The sequence below is a fragment of the Thermobia domestica genome, chromosome 9 (assembly GCF_964235325.1).
Source record: "Thermobia domestica chromosome 9, izTheDome1.hap1.1, whole genome shotgun sequence".
Taxonomy (NCBI): Eukaryota; Metazoa; Arthropoda; class Insecta; order Zygentoma; family Lepismatidae; genus Thermobia; species Thermobia domestica.
The window spans coordinates 208731419-208753396 of record NC_137462.1 but is presented as its reverse complement, the minus strand read 5'-3'; the positions used below and the strand labels follow the sequence as shown (position 1 = coordinate 208753396).

Sequence of the window (21978 nt, the reverse complement as noted above, 5' to 3'; positions counted from 1 at the left end):
AAAATTTACCAAAATTGAGTAAGTAATGTTTGTTTGATTGCCATTTGCAGCTGACCGAAAGGACCTAGGACATCGGATAAGGTGTCATTTTAAAGCTTACAAAAAGAGCTTTGAAATGGTTTATAACATTGTAGATTTTAAATTTTTCTTTTTGAAAAATTCAAAATTTCGAATTTGCTTTTTTCAAAAAGACAAATTTGGAACTTTTCAAAAATTATTAAACAGTATTCGGACTATCATGAACATATCCCAAAAATTTTATTTTAGGATCAGCATGGGATTTGTTACAAGAGTTTACACTTCCAAACGTAGAGTGGAAAATCACATAAATCTAGGTTTCTTTATAAGGGAAAGATCACACGAAGGAAATAAGGTTGTTTTAAAATCAAATTAATAACATACTATAATGCCATAAAAGAAGATTGACCAGGTTTCTGTCCATGTTGGAAACTTTGTTTTCTCTGAATACTGCTTACAACTTTGGAGTGAATTCGAAAGGCTTTTTCAGTTGTCACTGCGTCTTTTTCAGGCAAGGTGTATGATCGGCCTGTTGGGGTCTCACAGTTCACCTTACTCAGTACATCCACTGCACAAATCCAGGGAACATCTAGCTTCCAGTATATGCAAAAGTTTGAGATTGGCCAGCTGAATAGAGAAACGTTACTTTCAAGTTATCTTTCCCCAAAACATAATCCAGCCACCACCTATTGTTATAGATTGCAATTATGAATCCACTTGTCTTCCTCTGCCAGCTTGTTGTTGAATTTGGTGATTGTGTTCCAGAGAACTCTGGCAATATGAAAATATCTTGACAAAATGTATGAAGTATCTGAAGCTGCAGGAATAAACGCATGAAATTTTTGCGTCTAGGAATTGTTCGTGCTTTGTTGAAGCGATCTTGTGGCAATGATGCTGATTCGGTGAACTCTTCTTCACTGAAAAACGTAAAATGCACTCCAGTAAAGTTTGCCGCTACTCAGTCAAACAGCTGCCGGGGTGAAGAGTTGTATTATCATATAGATACTGCAAATTCGCCTGGGCTGTCAACCTTGTGACTGTGCCACCAACTCCATTATAAGTTTCCTTTCTATGAGCTGTTGCAGCTTAATGCGGTAATCCTCTATGCCAAAATCATCTTTATGTAAACAAGTTTAAAACTTCTTTTTGTTCTTGTACTGACCATCTAGATCCATCAGAATATTATATCTTTTTCGGTCTAAACTGGTTTCCCAAGAACACAACAAGTTTCTGCTGGAAGCAGTGCCCACCCCATAGTGTTGTGTTCGAGACATTCAAAATTACAACATAACAGATATACTCTGTTTGTTTCCCCTTTATATTACCTACAAGCAATGATGATGCGAGCTTTAATTTCCAGGGGCGAGGGCGGGAAAACGAAGGAAAAAAAAATTGGGAGCAGCTCATATTTGACCTACATTGCAATAAAAGACATATGGGAGCGAACGTAATTAACAAGAGGTGTCCATTCCCGTGCCCCTCTTTGGCGTCATCACATTATAAATGGATGAACAATGGCTTGCTTTACCACAAAATTATTAGTTTCATCCATTTTACAAGAAGAATCTAAATGAAAGCGATTTTTAACCATGTTTGGAAGTGGAAACTCTTGTAATAAATGACTTCATTCCGATCTCAAAATAAAACTTCGGAGATACATTCATAACAGTCCAAATATTTTTTTCCATTATAATTTTTTGAAAATTTTCTATATAGAATTGAAAATTCAAAATGTTGAATTTGATTTCTCAAACAGTGTTACATAACATCTGAAAGCTCCTTTCATAAGCTTTAAACAAAATTTTGACCAACGTCGTAGGTCCTACAGGTTAACCGCAAATACCAATCAAACAAATGTCATGCAATTTTTGGTAAATTTTGAGAACTTTTGGGACGTGTATCTTCGAAACAAGTGGGCATATCAACCTGAAATATCAGGGTTTATTTTCCAGTGGTACCAACAACTGTATCGAATTTAATCAAAATCTGGCAAGGTAAGGTAGAATTTGTGTGAAAATTGTGTTGATTTGACATGGAATGGCTTAGTCCGGTCCTAAACTTTGTTCTTTCTTTCTTGTCAAGTATTTGTATTACAGTAGGTAAACTAAATCGTGTAGTTATTTCATGCTTTCTAAACCAAAGTTCTGTAATGCTTAATTTATATACCTCCCCAGTTAGTTGACAATGCTGGGTCAACACACACTTCTGTGCTCCTCCCCACCCCCTCTGGAAATCGAACGCAGAAACATAACAAAAAATGAAATTATTTAAGTATTACGTCCCACGTTATGCCGGCTAGGCAAAAGGAGACAGTGATGATGAAAAATGAAATGTTAGATTGAAAAAGTGAGAGAAAAGGGAGAACCCCGAGGAAACCCACGCACATGATGTTCGTCCACCACAAAGTTCACTTGACGCGAGCTGGGATCGAACTAGGCACCCCATGCGCCAGAGGTGAACGCTCTACCACTGAGCCACCGTGGCCCGAAACATGATAACAAAGACAACTGCACTAACTTAATGGTTGTGTAGGTACCCAAAAAGGGTAATATGACAATTATCTATATTATAAAATTGAAAGTGACTATGTTTGTGACTCAATCTCTTGAACCGCCCGACCGATCTCGATCAAATTTTCAACGTAGATGCGGTTCTGGCCTGGGAGTGTTTTTAGCTATTGACTTTGACGGTACAACTTAGGGGAGGGGGACGTAGAAAATAATAAATAACATTAACTCTTGAACCACCCGACCGATCTTGATCAAATTTTCAGTGTAGATGAGGTTCTGGACTGGGATGATTTTTTTTTTATTTCACTTTCACGGAGCAACGGAAGGGGGTGGAGGGGGGAAATATACAAAAATCAATAAATATAAAAATAAAACTATGTTCGTGAATTAATTACTTTTGAACCACCCGATCGATCTCAATTAAATTTTCAACATATATTAAGTTCAAACCTGAGACGTTTTTTATCACTTCATTTTGACAGTAGATCTTAGAAGAGGGAGGGGAGGAGGGGAAATATACGAAAATAAATAAAACTTAGTAACTCTTGAACCACCCGACCGATCTCGATCAAACTTTCAACATAGATAATGCTTGGGCCTGGGATGTTTTCTTAATTTCACTTTTACAGTGCAACGAAGGGGAGGGGGAGGGGGGAATTATATGTCAAAAAAGTAAAAATAAAAATGATTGTCTTTGTGACTTCATCACGTTTAAACCTCCCGACGGATGTTAACCAAATTTTCAATATAGATGAGGTTCAAATATGAGGTGGTTTTTATCATATCACTTTAACTGTAGAACTAAGGGAGGGGGGAAGGAGGAGATAAATCTATAAAACTAAATGAAACTTAATAACTCTTGAGCCACCAGACCTATCTTGATCAAACTTTCAACACAAATAAGGTTCGAGCCTGGGATGTTTTCGTTATTTCACTTTTACGGTGCAACCTAGGAGAGGAGGCGGGGGGGGGGAGATATATATGTAAAAAGAATAAAAATAAAAGTGATCGTCTTTCTGACTTCGTCACGCTTTAACCACAGGACCGATCTTAATCAAATTTTCAATATGGATGAAGTTCGGATCTAGGGTGCTTTTTATCGTATCATTTTGACGGTAGACCGTAGGGAAAGGGACAGATATATAAAAATAAATAAAACTTAATAACTCTTGAACCACCCAACCGATCTTGATCAAATTTTCAACATAGACGACGTTCGGGCTTGGGATAATTTTATCATTTAACTTTGACGGTGCAAAGGGGGGAGGCGGATATATATATATATAAAATAAAAATGAAAGTGACTGTCTATGTGACCTCACTCTCGAACCACCGGACCGATCTTGATCAAATTTTCAACTATATGGAGTTTGAACATGAGATGATTTTTGTCATATCACTTTGACGATGTAACTTAAAGGAGGGGAAAGACATTTACAAGTGATCGAAAATGACCGATATTAGTGTCGAATCTATAGTTTTTGAGGTCGCTCACATGAACAGTGACACTTCTGAAGCCATTTAAATCCAAATTCAGCCCCGCAAAAATTGTGGAAGAGGAGGAGGATATCTCTCTCTCTCTATATATATATATATATATATATATATGAACAATGAAACTTCCGATGCCGTGGGCCGCAACATGGGTAGGAGAGGGAATATATAAAAATCATCGGAAATGACCAATATCAAGGAGCGCGTTAGTAATAGTAAAAAGTGACTGACTAACGTAACATATTATTGTTTTTTCTTAATTTAACCCAGCGAAATGGGTAATTGATGCTAGATTTTTATACAAATGGAACAATTGATTTTTGTGATTTTTTAAAAAATATATACCCGCTATATAGCTCTAATCTTTAGCAGGAGACCACCAATTTGAGAACGCTTTTTGTGACAGAGAAAATGCTGCAATTAATTTCTGCTAAAGTGTTGCTGACAGTAAAATCTAGCGTTTTGTAGCATGAAAATTTATTGAAATATGGATTTTGTGTTATTTGAAATGATCATATCAATGCAGTAAACGTTATGATAGACACAATAAAATCATAATGCGTTTTTAGGCTTCCAAATCGTACTATGTATATGTATGGGAAATCTTATGGAGTGACTTCATTCTCTCGTCTGTACATGGGTAACCAAGTGAAAACGGTGAGAGCAAAAATTATTTTGTAGAGGATGAGCATTCCAATAATAGATTCCATCTGCACTCTCCTCTCTCTATTGAAAGGATTTAGCGTCCTACGTGTAGGTTCCATCCCCGCCTTTATCCTTCTATACTGAAACCAAAAGTTGTAGATCTATCTATTTCTGTTTTAGTATTGGATCTCAATAGTTTCGAAGGCTACCGTAGTCCACAATATAAATCGAAACGCACCGCGCTTTTCTTTCTTTCTAACATGGATCCTTTATTTCAATTAATGGTTGTAGAGGATTACTTCAGTTAGTAGACATATATTTCAGCAGTCGTTGCTTTATTATTCATTAATCCAGTACAACCTTACTTCATAAAGGGTTCTTACTAGGCATGTGATGCAATTTTACTGTCATTATATGCACTTCTTTTTTAATCAGTAGTGTGCTATTTCTAAATTCAAGTATCTTGCCAAATTATTCCCTGACTCTGGCATCGAAAATTGCATACGCGTATCAGAAATTGGATTCTGGTGGGACCCGTGACCAAAGACATGCGAGCTAATCAAACAGGTGAACGAGAGAACACAATTACACTGTAGTTCTACTGATTATATTTCTCACATCATACATTAATTTGATTTGTTTCAGTGACTGTCAGACCGAGAAAGCGATACACATTTTTCGCCGTGTGACGTATTTTCAGCATTTGCGTGAAACCAAATGTCAAGGCGTGGAGACGGTTTCATTATGGCAAAATCTAGTAAGGGCGAGGGTTGGCCAAAGAAAATTTGAGACATACTTAGTATCCTAACAAGAACTTGAAAACGCATATGGTAACTTTACAATAATGTAAATTTACTAAGAAACATTATTGCTAACCGGCAGCAATGGATTGGTCACCAATCGATAATTGACAATACGAGAATGAACATAATACAAAACTCATATAAAATGAATTGCTCTTGTATTCCAGTTTCATTTATCAAGTGTATCGCTACTTCGTTCGACGCTTATTTATTGGACAAACACAACACAGAATTGAAGCATTACGTAGTATATTAAGCTGTGTGTTCATTGAAGTTAGTATTAAGATATGTTTACCGCGATTTTTTAAAAGTCAGAGTTGTAATCACCAAATTTTCTAAAAAAAATCCTACATAAGCACTTCGTTATTGCTCGATAGCATGTCCCAATGCATTAATTAGATTTTCCCACTTGCACATACTCATTCATTATCGTCTTGAAGTTGCAATACTTAGCAACAAGTCAATATTTGTGACTATAAGGAATAATCACGAACTAACGAACTATAAAAGATAAGTTACGAAATATACCTGTAACAAGCTGCAAAAATATCTGCCGCCACTGAATTATAAACTTCATGCATAAGACACTTCTTGCTCCTGCTCTTCCTGCAGGTCTAGAAGCTAGTGCACTGTGTCCTGGTTTCGATTCGCGATGTGAGCCGTGAAATTCGAACGCATTATGGTGGTTCGGATTCCACCTTAAACTGTAGGTCCACATCTTATGTAACCTCGGTGCTGAAAAGGGATTCTAAATCACAATTAACTTCTTACACTTCGATACCGTTGATAAACTGAAACTTATTTTGAACCACTATTTGTTTCACGTTAATATTTGGTTTTGGATAAAGTGGATAGTGTTCCCATAATTAATATCTACTGTAATGTAGAAGTTAATGGTGCATTCGATGGAGTGAGCATCCAAATACGAAATTCTGTCAGATTACCGTCAATAGATCAGAAGGTGGAGAAGCTTATGATACGGATTTATGTCCTCACCATGGAGCGTAAAGTCAGAGCCTATTAGTTTTCATATAGAGTTATTTTTGTTCACCAAGACATTAAGAGATAATCGTGTCTTTGAGGAATGAAACCCCGTAACCCGTCACATAGAACCCAAAACTAGATAAAACTCGATAATTGCAAATAGAGCATTGCGTATGCGTTGGCATGAAGTTGCTTAACTCAGTTTCGCATTTCAAATAACATGACCTATTACTGTACATGGATTAGTAATGGAAATATAAGAGACTTATATAGTACAATAGATATATAATGAGCAAATAGTAAGTATACATTTACATTTCAGGTGTTAATAAGCGATTACATATTCCAACAAACACCACCTTTACAACAGTTTCGCACGAAGTTTGCTGAGAACTTACGTCCTAACTATCTTACTACAATATTACAACAAAAGAATGCCATTTTGGCTCCAGGTGAAAGCACAATTTGGATATCGTCACAAATGTCTACTGCTGTTCATATGAATAAATCAAAATTTACAGGTAATTAATTATTTTCCAGTTCTTTTTAAGAACACTCACATTATATATATATTCAGATGGTTATCAAAATAATGGAAACATGTGTAGTTTCAACATGTAACAAAGACTAGGCGTGTGTTAAGGGGGCAGACGGTGGTGATACAAAATGGGAGACCTTTGTGTTTCAAAGCAGCTCAATTGTGGAAGCGCGGTTAGTTGGCGTAAGTGTATCTGAGGTGGAAAATGTACATCGTCCGTGGTAATGACGGTGAATAGAGTTGATTGGAAAACAACATTGGCGAAGAGTAATACTGGACAGAAAAGAAGACTCAGTGACGGGGATTGCCGATCATTGAAGAAAACTGTCACCAAGGACTATAGAGCGTATGCGGCAGAAATGACTGCGGAACTCAATCATTACCTGGAACAGCGTATTTCGATAATCACAGTCTTGTTGCCAGTTGCAGAACCCGAACATCTACGGTCGGGTTGCAATTTCCAAACTGCTGATCACCGCCAGTAGAACTTTAGCACGACGAAAATGGTGCCGGAAACGAACAACAGTTGGATCAGCGGTGATTGGAAACGCTTAATATTGTCCGATGAATCCTCTTTCACTTTGTTTCCAATAGCAGGTCGTGTTTGTCAATGGCGGACACTCAAAGAAGCTTATGGTTCGAACTGACTCCTTCCTATTGTGAAATATGGCGGTGGCTCTGTAGTGCTGTGGATCATAGTTCCTGGTATCCGTGGGACTGTAATTGTGCTGTTGCCAGTGATTAGGGGACATTTTAGATGATTATGTTTATCCTATGGTCCAGATGTTGGTCTCATCCAAATGACGTAGTTTTTTCAAACAAAGAATGCATCAATGTACACTGGTGAAACTGTTCAGCCGTGGTTCCATGAACGTCGGAATGAACTACATATTCTCTGCCTGTGTTTAATTGTAGAGCTCAGACTCCAGAGCAGATATCATCATCCGTTCCGCAGATGTAACTGAATGCTACACTGCGCGAGGAATGGTACAATAATCCTTTCGAAACCATTAATGACTTACATTCCGCGACGAATCAGAGCTTTTTTGCTTACCAGTGGTGGTCTCACCTCGTATTAATCAGATAAGTTACATTTTCCTGAGGCGTTTGTATTATTTTTGAAACCATCTGAATATATTTATTATTCATTAAGTTATGCTCATTTTTGTTTGAAATATGAAACTAAGTAACGTAATATTTATAGCCAGATAAAAAAAATGTACTTAGTAAGAAATGGTGAAGCGGGATTTCTTTTAACTTCATTAGAAAATGTTTAAATACATGAAATGGAATACTTATATTTAAAAATTATGGTAAAATTTATAGTTTTAAAATATTAATTAAACTTCTCTCTAAACTTAGAGTACGCTATTATTGTTGCCACAATAAAATGGTTGTTCGTTATGCGGAGATAGGTAGAACTACTGCTGGCGCGAGGTATCTAATAGAGGTTCGAAATTGACACTGTGGTACCAAATAATTTCAGGTTCACACGAAGACACATTTTAGATAAAAACTAGCAAAAATTATATTACCAACGTTGATGTGTCATACGCTACATCTTTTCTACTTCCAGCGTTACATATTTTTGGAGTACATTCCTCACATTGTTAGCGTTGTCCATTGACATCCTGAGCCATAAAATATTTATGAAGCTCTAAAATGAATGGTATTTTACTCTTGAAACTTCTGTTTTCAATCAATGGTTTAAAGTATAATATATTACCAAATACTGAAATACAATTAATATACTTATAAAACATAAAAGCAATATTTGTTTTGTTGTGAGTGAAATCCATTTAAGTAATTATTTAATTGTCTTAGAAGAAACACGTCTCTGTTTCTGCTCACCTTTGTTCACGTATCAAGTTTTGTAGCGGCAATAATAGTTCGTTAAAATTTTTTTCTGTTTCATTTTATATTAATATTTTGATTATTAGATTGGAATTCCCCGTTTCAGGTCATCGTTGGCAGGAGATTATCCCTAAGTTCACGTTACCTTCAGTAAAATGGACAATTGTAAATGCTGAAGGTATTTTCCAAGACAGAGGGCAGCTGTGGTTATTAAATTCAGCGGGCGAGTTATTTTGTTCACTTCCAAATTCAAAAGACCTTTCAGTAAGTATTCGTTGTACTTGAATTTCGTTTTATGTATCTAATTTTATCGGAATCCGACTTGATTTTTTTTATTTATTTTGGAAGCTTTACAGGTAAGTTTAAGTTCAAATATAGTCTCTACTTATTAGATGTGAAATTGGTTGAGTTTCTGTAATCGAAAAATCACGGCGAGAAATTCTATTAAATCTAAATATTAGAATATCATTTACAAGGTTTCTTGCTTCTTATTTGCGTTGGTATGGTTACCTGTGACAAGCTAGAAGCAGAACATAGTAGAACAAGTAGGACAAAAACAAACAAAAAAAAAAAAAACTTTTGTGCTTATAGATTTGATAACTTTAAAGAGAAATGGTCCCCTAAGCGCCTTTCCTGTATCTGCCCGTATAACTTATTGAGTGTTATTAGACTTGGGCGGTCGGAGTGAGTAATTTGAAATTTTTTAAAGTAAGTTATTGCGATTGATTTTGCTGAGCATATCAATAAAAATGACGTATTTCCTAGTACTAGACTCCATTGAAATATTATAACCTTATAGTCCAACTCATCGAATGTTATTTAAGAAAATTTTAACTTTTTAAGTGAACCTCATATAAAAGCACTTCTAAGAATTTTTCTCTCAGCAAACAGACGAATATATGTGTGTGTGTGTCGCGTCTGCGTCTGAAGTCTTGGTGGACCCTCTCGTTTCTTTAAATAAGGTGCTAAAATCTAGCGTAGAAAGCAAATTTCGTCTCCAAAAATTCCTGCCTATAGCTTGTCATAGTAATTTTTAGCTCTGACATCAACAGGTTGCATTGTGAGCCTCTCCGTTGAGTAGAAGCACGGGGAGGTGGGGAGAAAACTAAGTTAGTCTGACTGGTGCAACAAATCTGACAACAACATGTAACCACGCAGTGTCTAAAAAATGATGTTTTATTTTAACTAGCGCAAATGTGTGAACAGCAAACCAAAATTAAGCATAAAATATTGTTTACTTATGTTTTCATTATTAAAATGAACGTAAAACACCGCTAGCGCAACGTATTATTCTAAATAATATGATGTAAAGCAATACGATCAGGATCCCTTCGGACGATTCTCAAAAGTTAACCCCAAGACGATCTAAAAGGAAAACATGAATTGGAAACATAGAAATAGGTAATTTTCCGTCTTCAAGTGCATCCCCCTGGAACCGCTAGAAATTATCTTTCTTCCGCATCAAAGTGGATGAAAAATGAAAGTGCGAAATAATAAAAAACGTACGATGTAGTGAAGTTCAACCGGTAGCTCGCGACTCCCGTGCCTTCCGCGATCGTAATAAAAATAATTGGGCCGAGTGTAAAATTGCATTATTATATCTAATTATTTAAATCAAAGTGCCAAAATGTAATTTAATGTGTGTGTGTAGTTTCAGTGTTGTTAATTAAACAAAAACGTAAAAGTCTGCATTTCCTTTACCAAAATAATTATCATGATTTAAATTTATGTTTTATAGTTTAAGAGAATTTAATCTACTTTTTCTTTACAGCATAAATAATTAATACCTATACAGCATAATAATTTTTGCATTATTAAATTGTATCGGCATTAGGAATACGATTAGAATCAGTCTTTATGTCAATTTCCCAGAATGAACTCTGAACCGTACTGTCCAGTGGTTATATGATCAGCTTTGGTAAAATCTCCGAATCACTATTAAAAGTCTAAAGGAGACGTCCAGGACATAGAGGGTCAAACCCAGGATACTCATAGATATAAAATGTCTTCCCAAGAAAGGGACATAGAAGATCGAATCCCGGATTGTCATAAACGCCTAAGCCTTCATACGGATCCGCGGGACACGAACCTAATACTGTTATAGATATCGTTCCCTCATAGGGACTTGATCCACTTACTGTTATAATATATATCACATATACACTAATTATCATAAAGTAACGGAGTATCTCTACATTAAAGGATTAGACCAGCCCAGATGAGTATTTATATGCTAAGGAGACTAACCTGCAATTTGGAGTACAATGATGCACAGTACTGAACTCACGGACTTCGCATGAATGTTATTGCTATATGTAACCTTATTTGTTCAGCAAAGAAATATGCACAAAATTATATCGGTTTGAATCGACAGCCACGAAGCACTATAATGCAAGATAAACGAACATGACCAGTGGTCATTATGTGAAGGAGGTTCATGAAACAGCAGGAGTATCAACTTTCGTGGCAGCTCCTTTCTGAAATTTGAGAATATTGTTGTTCCCGCGACCTACATATGTGAGTCATGGTGCAGAAAAAGAAAAGTATAGCTACTTCTGCAACGAAGCCCACTAGCTTGGACTTTTATGTAGAGCCGGTGACATTTTCGCCGGTCCCAAGAGGTTCATCCAATACATGGCTGAAGTAGCGCTCTTATTGGCCACATACGGATGACGTCACAAAGATTCAAGTTCAGTCTGCTACTATGCTTGTTGCTTTCGTTTCTCTGTTTTGTGTGTGTGCGTGTTTAAAAACAGAGAGAGAAGATTATCAATATTATTACTTGTGACATACATTGCTACTTGTGACGTACATTGCATTATAATTCTTGATTTATAGTCACTCCTTAAGCGGTACAAATAAATTATCATTAAATAAGTCTTCGTCCAAATATAAGTTTTAAAAAACGCACTTCACATGAATGTTATTATTGTCTACAATTTTAACATTTTTATTAGATCACAGAGACAATATTAACTGATGGTGCTCACAATGAACACACTGGCTTTTTGCAGAAACCGTGCACTTTGTTATGCAACACCTTATTTTGGTTTTGAATTTACATTCAAAACTTGAGTTCCACTCAATTGATGATGTAAAATTGAAAACGTCTTGGCCTTGTTACTTTTACCTTGTAAAAAAATGTTTCTCAGATTAACTTTACTTTACACGCTCCAGTTCGTCTTCATTTGCATCCAAATGTAGGTCTGGTTTACAAGTATTTTGCGGCAAATAACGCTGTAGTGTCGTTATTGATAAGCCATGCTCGGTTCAATTGCACGAGAAATGCCCACTACCCTGAGCTATATGACCATTATTAGCTAGCATACTTTATGAACCACCTAAGGATACCAACTGGAGCATACAAAGTAAATTGCATTATATTTCGTTGGAGTTTAGCATCCCTTTCAACACCAAGGTTATAATGAGACATGGACCTACTGCTTCACGTGGAACCCGGACCACATGGGATTACACCGGGAATCGAATCCAGATCTTCTGGGCCAAAGAAGCGTACATTAACGATATAGCCACGAGATATTTCCAGACAATGTAAAGTTAACCCTGTTTTTCTTCAGAATGAATATACCAGGGTCAACTTTACATCGCCTTGAACTTTAAACCAGTGGTTCCCAAGGGACAGCCTCCTGAAGGGGACTTGAAGAACAAGTGAGTGATCACAAGCTGACTACAGAAATAAACTATAAAATTGTCAATAAAATTAACAGATGTTACGTGTTTGATATTTTGTCTTTCTTATACTCCCATTCGAGACTTTTAAGTAATTAAACACTTAATAAATATAAACAGATTGAATCGAGGCTAGTGGTTAGAGGTTTGGAGTCCCGAACAGCATCAAAGCTATATGAAACGTGAAGCTACAGTTTAACGTAAAATCCTAACTACATAAGTTCTCGCCGGAAAACAAACTCAGGTCTCCCGCGCCGAAGACGTCTAGTGTTGTTGTTTAAAAGTTTGTGACACTACACTTACATGGTTCAGTGTATAGACAAGCTAGTTCCTTAGAAATGTTCTTTGTTTCTAAATTACTACATATAGTTTGCTAATGGATGAATGGATAGCGTACGCATCTTTGGCGCAGGAGGCCGGTGTTCGACTTCCGGCAGAAGCTTATGAGGCTTCTGCTGAAAGGAAAGCTAAATTCAAATTGAAAATCAAATCTAAATTACTACATCTTTCCTGTAAATTGCCAGCTTTTGGAATGTGATTTCAAAATCTGCAGTAAATGCAACATACCATTGTCTGCAGTGTTTTAAGGCTAGTGTTTTCAGATTTGTTATCCTTGCTCTTAACATCACTCCATGTACTCTATGTCTGTTTTCTTAGGTTCCCTAAACTTCCCAGTGGATTATGAAGCAAATCCTTTCTTGAAACCATTTTAGCAGAATGAAAATCCGCTGATGGAATAGGTCCATTTAAACAGTACGAGCTTCGTATAGACGTATTTTAAAAAATGAAGTCCTGCAGCTCATACGTGCATTGGACGTGGAGAAATATTTTGTAACAGATGGTAACAGATGTTACTGTCGTATCTTTATTGATAATGGTTTCTTGATGCAACTATATCATCAAGTGCATAAAATGCAGGTCAATCTGTGCTGGGTGGTCTGCACAAGCTAGTTTTGCATCAAATCCGCACAAGAGCAGGGCAAAGCAGGAAGCACAAGCACGAGGTTATAAAGTGTAAGTGATAATATTGAAAGCAGTGGTTCTCAACCGTTTATCTGGCGCCTCCTTCTTAAAACCTGTATACTTCTCGCTAACCTTCCTCCCACTCATTGGCCATATGTGCTTTTTTGTCTAATTTAGCATTGTTATCTCAAGTCTTCATTAATAATAATAACGATAATACAATAATAACCATATTTTCATCTTTAGTTCCCTCGTGGCTATATGATTAGCATAGACGTCTTCGGCATGGGAGAACTGAGTTTGATTTTCCGCGAGAACTTATGTAGTTAGGATTTTACGTTAAACTGTAGCTTCACGTTTCATATAGCTTTGATGCTGTTCGGGACTCCAAACCTCTAACCACTAGCCTCGTTTCCATCTATTTATATTTATTAAGTGTTTAATTACTTTAAAAGTCTCGGATGGGAGTATAAGAAAGACAAAATATCAAACACGTAACATCTGTTAATTTTATTGACAATTTTATAGTTTATTTCTGTAGTCAGCTTGTGATCACTCACTTGTTCTTCAAGTCCCCTTCAGGAGGCTGTCCCTTGGGAACCAATGGTTTAAAGTTCAAGGCGATGTAAAGTTGATCCTGGTATATCATCCTATAGAAAAACAGGGTTAACTTTACATTGTCTGGAACTATCTCGTGGCTATATCGTTAACGTACGCGTCTTTGGCCCAGGAGATCCGGATTCGATTCCCGGCGTAATCCCATGTGGTTCGGGTTCCACGTGAAGCAGTAGGTCCATGTCTCATTATAACCTTGGTGTTGGAAGGGATGCTAAACTCTAACGAAATATAATGCAATTTACTTTGTATGCTCCAGTTGGTATCCTATCCTTATGTGGTTCATAAAGAATGCTATCTAATAATGGCCATATAGGTCAAGTTAGTGGGCATTTCCCGTGCAATTGAACCGAGCATGGCTTATCAATAAGGACACTATAACGTTATTTGCCTCAAAATACTTCTAAACCAGACCTACTTTTGGATGCAAATGAAGACGAACTGGAGCGTCTAAAGTGAAGTTAATCTGAGAAACATTTTTGTACATGGTAAAAGTAACAAGGCCAAGGAATTTTCAATTTTACATTATCAATTGAGTGGAAGCCAAGTTCTGTATGTAACTTCAAAATCAAAATAAGGTGTTGCATAGCAAAGTGCATGATTTCTGCAAAAAGCCAGTGTATTCATTGTGAGCACCATCAGTTAATATTGTCTCTGTGATCTAATAAAAATGTTAAAATTGTAGACAATAACATTCATGTGAAGTGCGTTTTTTAAACCTTATATTCGGACGAAAAGTCATTTAAGGATAATTTATTTGTACGGCGTAAGAAGTGAATATAAATCAAGAATTATAATGCATGTATTTCACAAGTAATAATATTGATAATCTCCTCTCTCTGTTTTTAAACACGCACACACACAAAACAGAGAAATGAAAACAACAAGCACAGTAGCATATTGAACTTGAATCTTTGTGACGTCATCCGTACGTGGCCAATAAGACCGCTACTTCAGCCATGTATTGGATGAACCTCTTGGGATCGGCGAAAATGCGAGCCGGTGTGCATAAAAGTCGTACAAAGACCAATGCACCGCCAGGATTCATCATGAGCGGGAACCGAAATCGGGTCTTTCGCACTGAAGGCGCACACGCTAAACTTAGATGCGATTGCGGGCAATGGAAGGGTTTAAGTACGTGCATTCTTCGTAGTTCGCTGATACATTGTCCAGTTTCTTGAGACAGACGACTTAATGACTTGTGAAGTCATCGCTTCAGTCGAGTCTTCATATCATCGGCACCCGTCGATAACGAAAATGGACGAGCCTTGCAATTTTCATTCGTAGGAGGTGCACTTGATTTCAACTGTATCCTAACGTCAGTATGTGCTCCTTTCGGAAGATTTGCAGGCACCAAATCTCCATGTGCCCCTTGCGAGCTGTAATGGAGTTCATAATGCAGTAGGAACGAGTCCGTCTTTTTCTTAATGAACTTGTAAACCACAATGAACAACTGGTACGAACATTTCCCACGCCCAGTTAACACATGAGCCATCTGTTGACAAAGGAACGCGGTCACCTTTTCTTGACGCAATCAAATTCCCAGACCTGTGATTCAATTTCAAACTAAAGCGAAGTGTTGTGATTACTCTCATACAAATTTAAAGGAATGCGTTTATGTAAATGACCTTTTAAATGAACAGAAGTCTTGAATATCAATATAAAATTTATTTGCTATAATAGAGAATTCAAACTTATCAGTGTTGTGCCATAATATTGAGAAATAAGCATGATCTTTTCGTTATGTCTCATAGGAACAATGACAACCACAGGAAAGGGAAGGAGCTTCCCTTCAATTTTTCGTTTTTATCACGTGACATACGCTACATTTCACACTTGTCACCAACTACTACAATATAGTTATAAAAAATAATAGGTTGTGAATACAATATACTTTGTTTCATTTAAATATGACCACAAATAGGTAATTCTGAAATTCTAAAAATGACTCCAAAATAGTAGAATTTTGGGGACCAAGGGGAAAATCGATGTAATCTAAAGATTAATACTACAAATTATATTTTGATGACTTGTTGCTTCTAATATTAGCAAAGGTGGAAAAACATTTAAGAACACCCAATAGGAATTTTCAGATCTGGTGGAAACGTATATACAAGATCATTAAGTGATTTTTCAATGTTTTTGCGCTAATATTGGGGCCACGGTGGCTCTGATTGCACTGGCTTTGCTTCCCGTCAGTTACCTTGTCCCGAACGACCCTTCTGTTCAGGCGCTCCCCGGTGCGTTGTTTGAATAAGTTTGCTGTGGGATCCCTCTACATCCCATCGTTTACATCACTGATGGACAACATATGATCAGGCCCACACGAGCAGTAATTCCATGGAACGACCATTCTGTTCCGTATCAGCACTATACAATTACATTCAAAGGCACTTATTGTACAGTAGGCGTTTGCCGCAGTCATTCTGCCATTTGCAGTCGTTGTCACTTGCTGTGCTGTTAGATGGCCTACATACTACTAGCAGCATGCCCTCTACAGAGACTGTATGCTGGAGTCTTTGAATTAAAATCAGCATTTTCTTTTTACATATACTCACTCTATAATGGATGCAAATTTACCTGTAATCGGACGTTGTATGCGGGATGTTCCGAAATGCAGGAAAATTGACACGTTGCATATTATTTTTAAAAATCATTTAGGACTAATGGGAATTACTGCATAGTCACATAATGTATTAGTCAAAGTACATAATAATGAAGCATGCAACATGTGTACTAACATTTGCGTTAGTAGGGTAAACAGGACGGAGGGAAGTGAAACGGAAAATTTTAGTAACGCTGCCTTTTGCTCTTTTAGAAACACAGCACTTTTCCGTAATCGTGCACCTAAGGGAACGTCCATTTATAACTGGCAACGTTACACCAAAACTCATCTGCAGATCAGGATATACCGCCTGCAATACGTTTTACGAATAAGCAAGTTTTGAAACTTCAACCCCGAAGGAAGGAGGTAGTGCCAAATTCCACTTCATGCATGTCTGTTTGTAATCGTGGAACACAAAAAGCAGGAAATTTTGAATGTAGTAAGATTTCGTCATACAATATTAATGTACCGTTCACTTTTGCACAAATTCAGTGTAACGGACACAAGGGGAGCTTTTGCCGTTTTGATATATTGCATGAAATTTGTTATTACAGGACTTTTTGATACACAAAGTACGAATTTCTCAGTCACTTACGTGTTTTGAAAATTCCATTTCGAAGTAGTTATGGAAGAAGAGAGGAAATATTTTTCTTTCCTTTCTTCTGTACGGTCGAAATAAAACCACGATATTTAATTCAGAGAATAGGAATGTATTATTCATTTTCGTGAATTCGAGGGAGGCGTCACCGAGAAAAGACGGGCCACAAAGTAATGACCGCCGCGGTGACACACAGTGAATTTGCTATTATGTATGTAACCTAGATTTTGTATTACTAATAGTATTGAAAGGATATATATATATATATATATATATATATATATATATATATATATATATATATATAATCTGTTTTCAACATAGTTACAATAGCTGTTCTAACTTTACTTCAGTATTTTTACCAGTACAATTTGTGAAATTTCCTGTTATACCATTGTAGATATTGAGGTATGGTAAACAATAACAATAATAATAATAATAATAATAATATATTTATTTTTAGTGCCATGAACAGCCAGATAGCAAAAATACAGCACTTAGTCATAGAACTAAGGGTTATAACACACATCTTATATTCCTTTTAATATTAATAATACATTTGTTTCGACGATAGGAGGTCATTGTTTATCCTATAATGTACACATAATTTTATGACTTGTGTCTTGTCTGGACAAACATAATTACTTCATTCTTCATTAAAATAGCTAGTCAATTATCTTAAAATTGTCCTTAAAACAATGATACCGTCAAACATACAAATATACTATAAAAAATATGCATACCTATTAAAATCTATACGTCTGTTCAATAAATACAATTATCCCGATAATATATTAAAAGAACTTGTCACTTTTCTTAAGATTATAGAATTTTTATCTATCTGGACAAACATAATTATTTCATTCTTCATTAAAATAGTTAGTCAATTATCTTAAAATTGTCCTTAAAACAAGGATACCGTCAAACATACAAATATACTATAAAAAATATACATACCTATTAAAATCTATACGTCTGTTCAATAAATACAATTATCCCGATAATATATTAAAAGAACTTGTCAGTTTTCTTAAGATTATAGATTTAATAATAATAATAATAATAATAATAATAATAATAATAATAATAATATAGAAGAAGAAGAAGAAGAAGAAGAAGAAGAAGAAGAAAACATTCCAATGTACAGAATTCATGTATAATGATAAGCTGTAAAAAACACCTTAAAGAAGAAAGTCAGTTTTCTATACATGAAGCAAAATTAGAATGTAGTGAATAACAGCACAATGTTGCCTCCTTGTAACACATGTTCAGAAGTATTTGTCAACAGACAGAAGATCCATAGTAGACATCTCAACAGAATACTCACAACGTGGCAACAGAGCAACATTCTTCACCAAATATAAATTCGTTTCTCATTTTGCTCTGAGTATAAATAATATTATACTATTATCTAATATTTAATATTATACTCATCTATAAATAATATCTATTAAGAATCATATTCTAGGCAGCAAAAGAGATTTATACTTTTTTAGTAACTAAAATATAAAATAAAGAAAATGTAAGCATTTAGTGTTCATACTTGTATCTTGTGAGGTAAAGGTATCCGTTGTGAGGTAAAGGTTGCCTTATTTGCGAAGAAAAACGCGTTGATTTTTTTTTCTTTTATCATATTAGCGAAGTCCTAGGAAATTTAGGTTTAGTACACAGGTTGTCAATGTCTCCTTGTAAGACATACAAGTTATAATTATACGGGAAGCGAACAATAAATTTATGGAGAGAGTTGAGTTAAAAGTTCTAAACTGATACGTGATATTGATCCTTTTCTCACATAGTTACAGTGCAAAGCATGTAGATGTGCATGGTAACAAGTGACTTCTGCATAGGGACTTTTGTGTCAAATATAAACTTGTAAACTTTTTTTCCGTAATTCATTTCAGAGAAAGAGCACACATGATTCATGAGGTTTATCCAACATAGAAATGCAGTTGTGCCGTGAGATTGCACCCGTGAGCATGCACTGCAAAATGTGTACTGTACCACTCAACTACCTGACTTTACAAATTCAAGGCAGTGTTTAATGTCTGAAAGTTATGTTATCAGTATATTTAAGCTCCAGGCTTATAAATATTTTCTCATCAAATAAATATTTTTTTAAAGTAAGGGACTGGCCTCGGCGTTTTTTTGAAAAGCAACAACGTAATACTAAAATTAACTGTTGGATTATTGTAAATGTAATTTCCATGAATATATTTGGAGAAAGATTTCTAAAGAGGAGAGAATGCAACATTGTAAAAATTAATATGCGTATTTTATTGAATTTCTCCCAAAGGTCTGTGTATAAAGATGGCGCCATAGGTACCTAACTTCTTTTTATTAGAAACACATTAAAATGAAAGGAATTCTTATAATTTTGACTTTTCGTGTTCGCTCTGTAAAGATCGAGATTTGTGAAACAAGGTATGTATCGAAAAACATATTATTCTATTTAATTATTTACATTTAAAAAGAATCTTATTTTTCAGCCAATTCCTCTTCCATGCAGCGACGTCTTGTGTCTGGCAGCTACACCCGGTGTCTTATGGCTTCTAAATTCTCAAGGAAAAATATTTATGCGACAGGGTCTAAGTGACGTGTGCTTGGATGGTTTTGTCTGGTCTGAACTTGACTTATCTCAGATAGGTAATGCTTAGGATTTATTTTTTGCCAAGTGTATATATATATATATATATATATATATATATATATATATATATATATATATATATATTATATTATATTATATTATATTATATTATATTTTATGGTACTATTTTAGTTTGCTTTAATATATACAGTGCGGTAATTAGGGAACGAGACTGATTCTTTGCTACGCAGTTAGTTGTGGCATGGAAGTTTTTCGTGGTGGTGAATTGTGCCCTTAGTCTTATGAATACATCTAGAAATTTGCAACTCGGTGTTCACTAGACAGTCACTAGTGTGGCGGGTGACGCGGCTCGGTTCAAGATACAATTCCTTCCGATACAACAGTTGCTTATTGCGAAACAGAATTCGCACTTAGTGATACAGATGATTTGACAAATATTATTACTAACTACGATAGTGTTAGAGATAGCATATCCATATCATACTATTGACAGTAATGGTAAAGAGGTAACTTATCCAGTTCAAGGATTCTCCTAAAATTGATAAGCAACTTAATTGTACACAAACGCCGGTTCAAGATAGGATAGTATAGAGTATACTTATACTGACGCAAAATTGACACGTATAGTACAATACAGTAGATTTAAGCATTACTTTCATTAACACGTCTGAAATTGCAGTTACGATTGAAAATGAACACGAAGAGATTTATCATAATAACCAAAATTGTTGTTCAAATGGAGAGTTCGGTAGAAATTTTGTTAACTTAACCAATTTGCAGGTGCCAAAAACATTCTATGAAATTTTCAAATTCGGTTACAAATTTAGTTTATTCCCCAAGAATACATTGGGTACGTGCGAAAGTTCACCCATTTGTGATAGGTCGCTAGTGAAAGGTGTTGTGACCGAATAGACGGCGCTCAATGAGCTGGAATCGATGGTCATGTTATCCAGAGAATATTATAGCAGCAACGGAAATGAGTATGTACTAGTGGTTTGTAACTGAAGAGAGTGTTGTGCTGATCAAATGCAGGTCAATAAGGAACACTCCGATTCTGTTTACTGTTTTGAGTTCGATAAAACTAGTACTGCGGCCTTGGCCTGCCGCAAGATTGAGCAAGCAAGGTGAGATGCAATTGACGAAAGCACATGTCGCTGGTTTCGAAAATTCAGACAGCGACAGAAGTTAAGATTAACCACAGTCTGGGTGTCCGTCAGCGTTTTCCGAAGAGGATCTGGACCAAGCCATAACAATTAGTCCGAATCCAACTATAGAGGAATTAGGGGAAACTTATCAGATACACAGGACAACAGTGGAAAGAAGGATTATGGCGCTTGGCGCTGGGTTCACCACGAAGTTCGATCATAGGGATCAACATCAGCTGAGTGCAGCTCAACGACAGGGAAGAGTCACGACGTGTTTCCTTGGTTTCCCGTTACAAAAATGATCTCTTATTGACACGCATTGCACGAATCACAGGAGATAAGGAATGGCTTAAGTATCGGAACATGAAGCGTCTCAAGACTGTGTGTCGCGATTCTGAACTGTTTCCATCGACGTCCCAACAAGAACTTCATCCCAAGAAGGTGTTGTTGAGTTGTGGTGGGATATTTAAAGCATACTTGAGAGATCCTGTAACCTAATTAAACCATTAATGAGACTTTCTACTGTCAACAGCTACGCAGACGCAGGAATCATTGCAGTCGAAGTGGCCAGGTCTTATCAATCGCCAAGAAGTGTTATCATCCAACATGATAACACTAAACTACATACTGCTGCAGTGACGGTACTACTAATGGACTGTGGTTGGAAGGTTTTACCACACTCGCCCTATTTCCCTTACTTGGCCCTACAGACTTCACCCTTTTTTGCTGATATGGAGGATGTGAAAATTGCCTTACGTGAGTTCTTCAACTACAAACCTATGGAGTTTTAACGGCACAGGATTCAGTTTCTACCAGGAAGTTCACAAGAGGTCATTGATTATGCTGGTGATCATACACAGACTTAGGTGAGTTACATTTTGTGTTCCGTACTTTTCCACATGCGCACC

The 21978-nt window shown here is 36.1% G+C and overlaps 1 protein-coding gene across 2 annotated transcripts in view; it reads left to right on the top strand.

The window, feature by feature from the left end:
• The window catches only part of LOC145660571 (tectonin beta-propeller repeat-containing protein 2), an 87779-nt gene that overhangs the window by 48631 nt on the left and 17170 nt on the right, over window positions 1-21978 (top strand). For both annotated transcript variants that reach the window (XM_081725803.1, XM_081725802.1), the window contains exons 10-12: window positions 6777-6975; window positions 8953-9110; window positions 19804-19960. In XM_081725803.1, the coding sequence (XP_081581929.1) occupies window positions 6777-6975; window positions 8953-9110; window positions 19804-19960 (514 nt within the window). The remainder of the gene's footprint in view (window positions 1-6776; window positions 6976-8952; window positions 9111-19803; window positions 19961-21978) is intronic.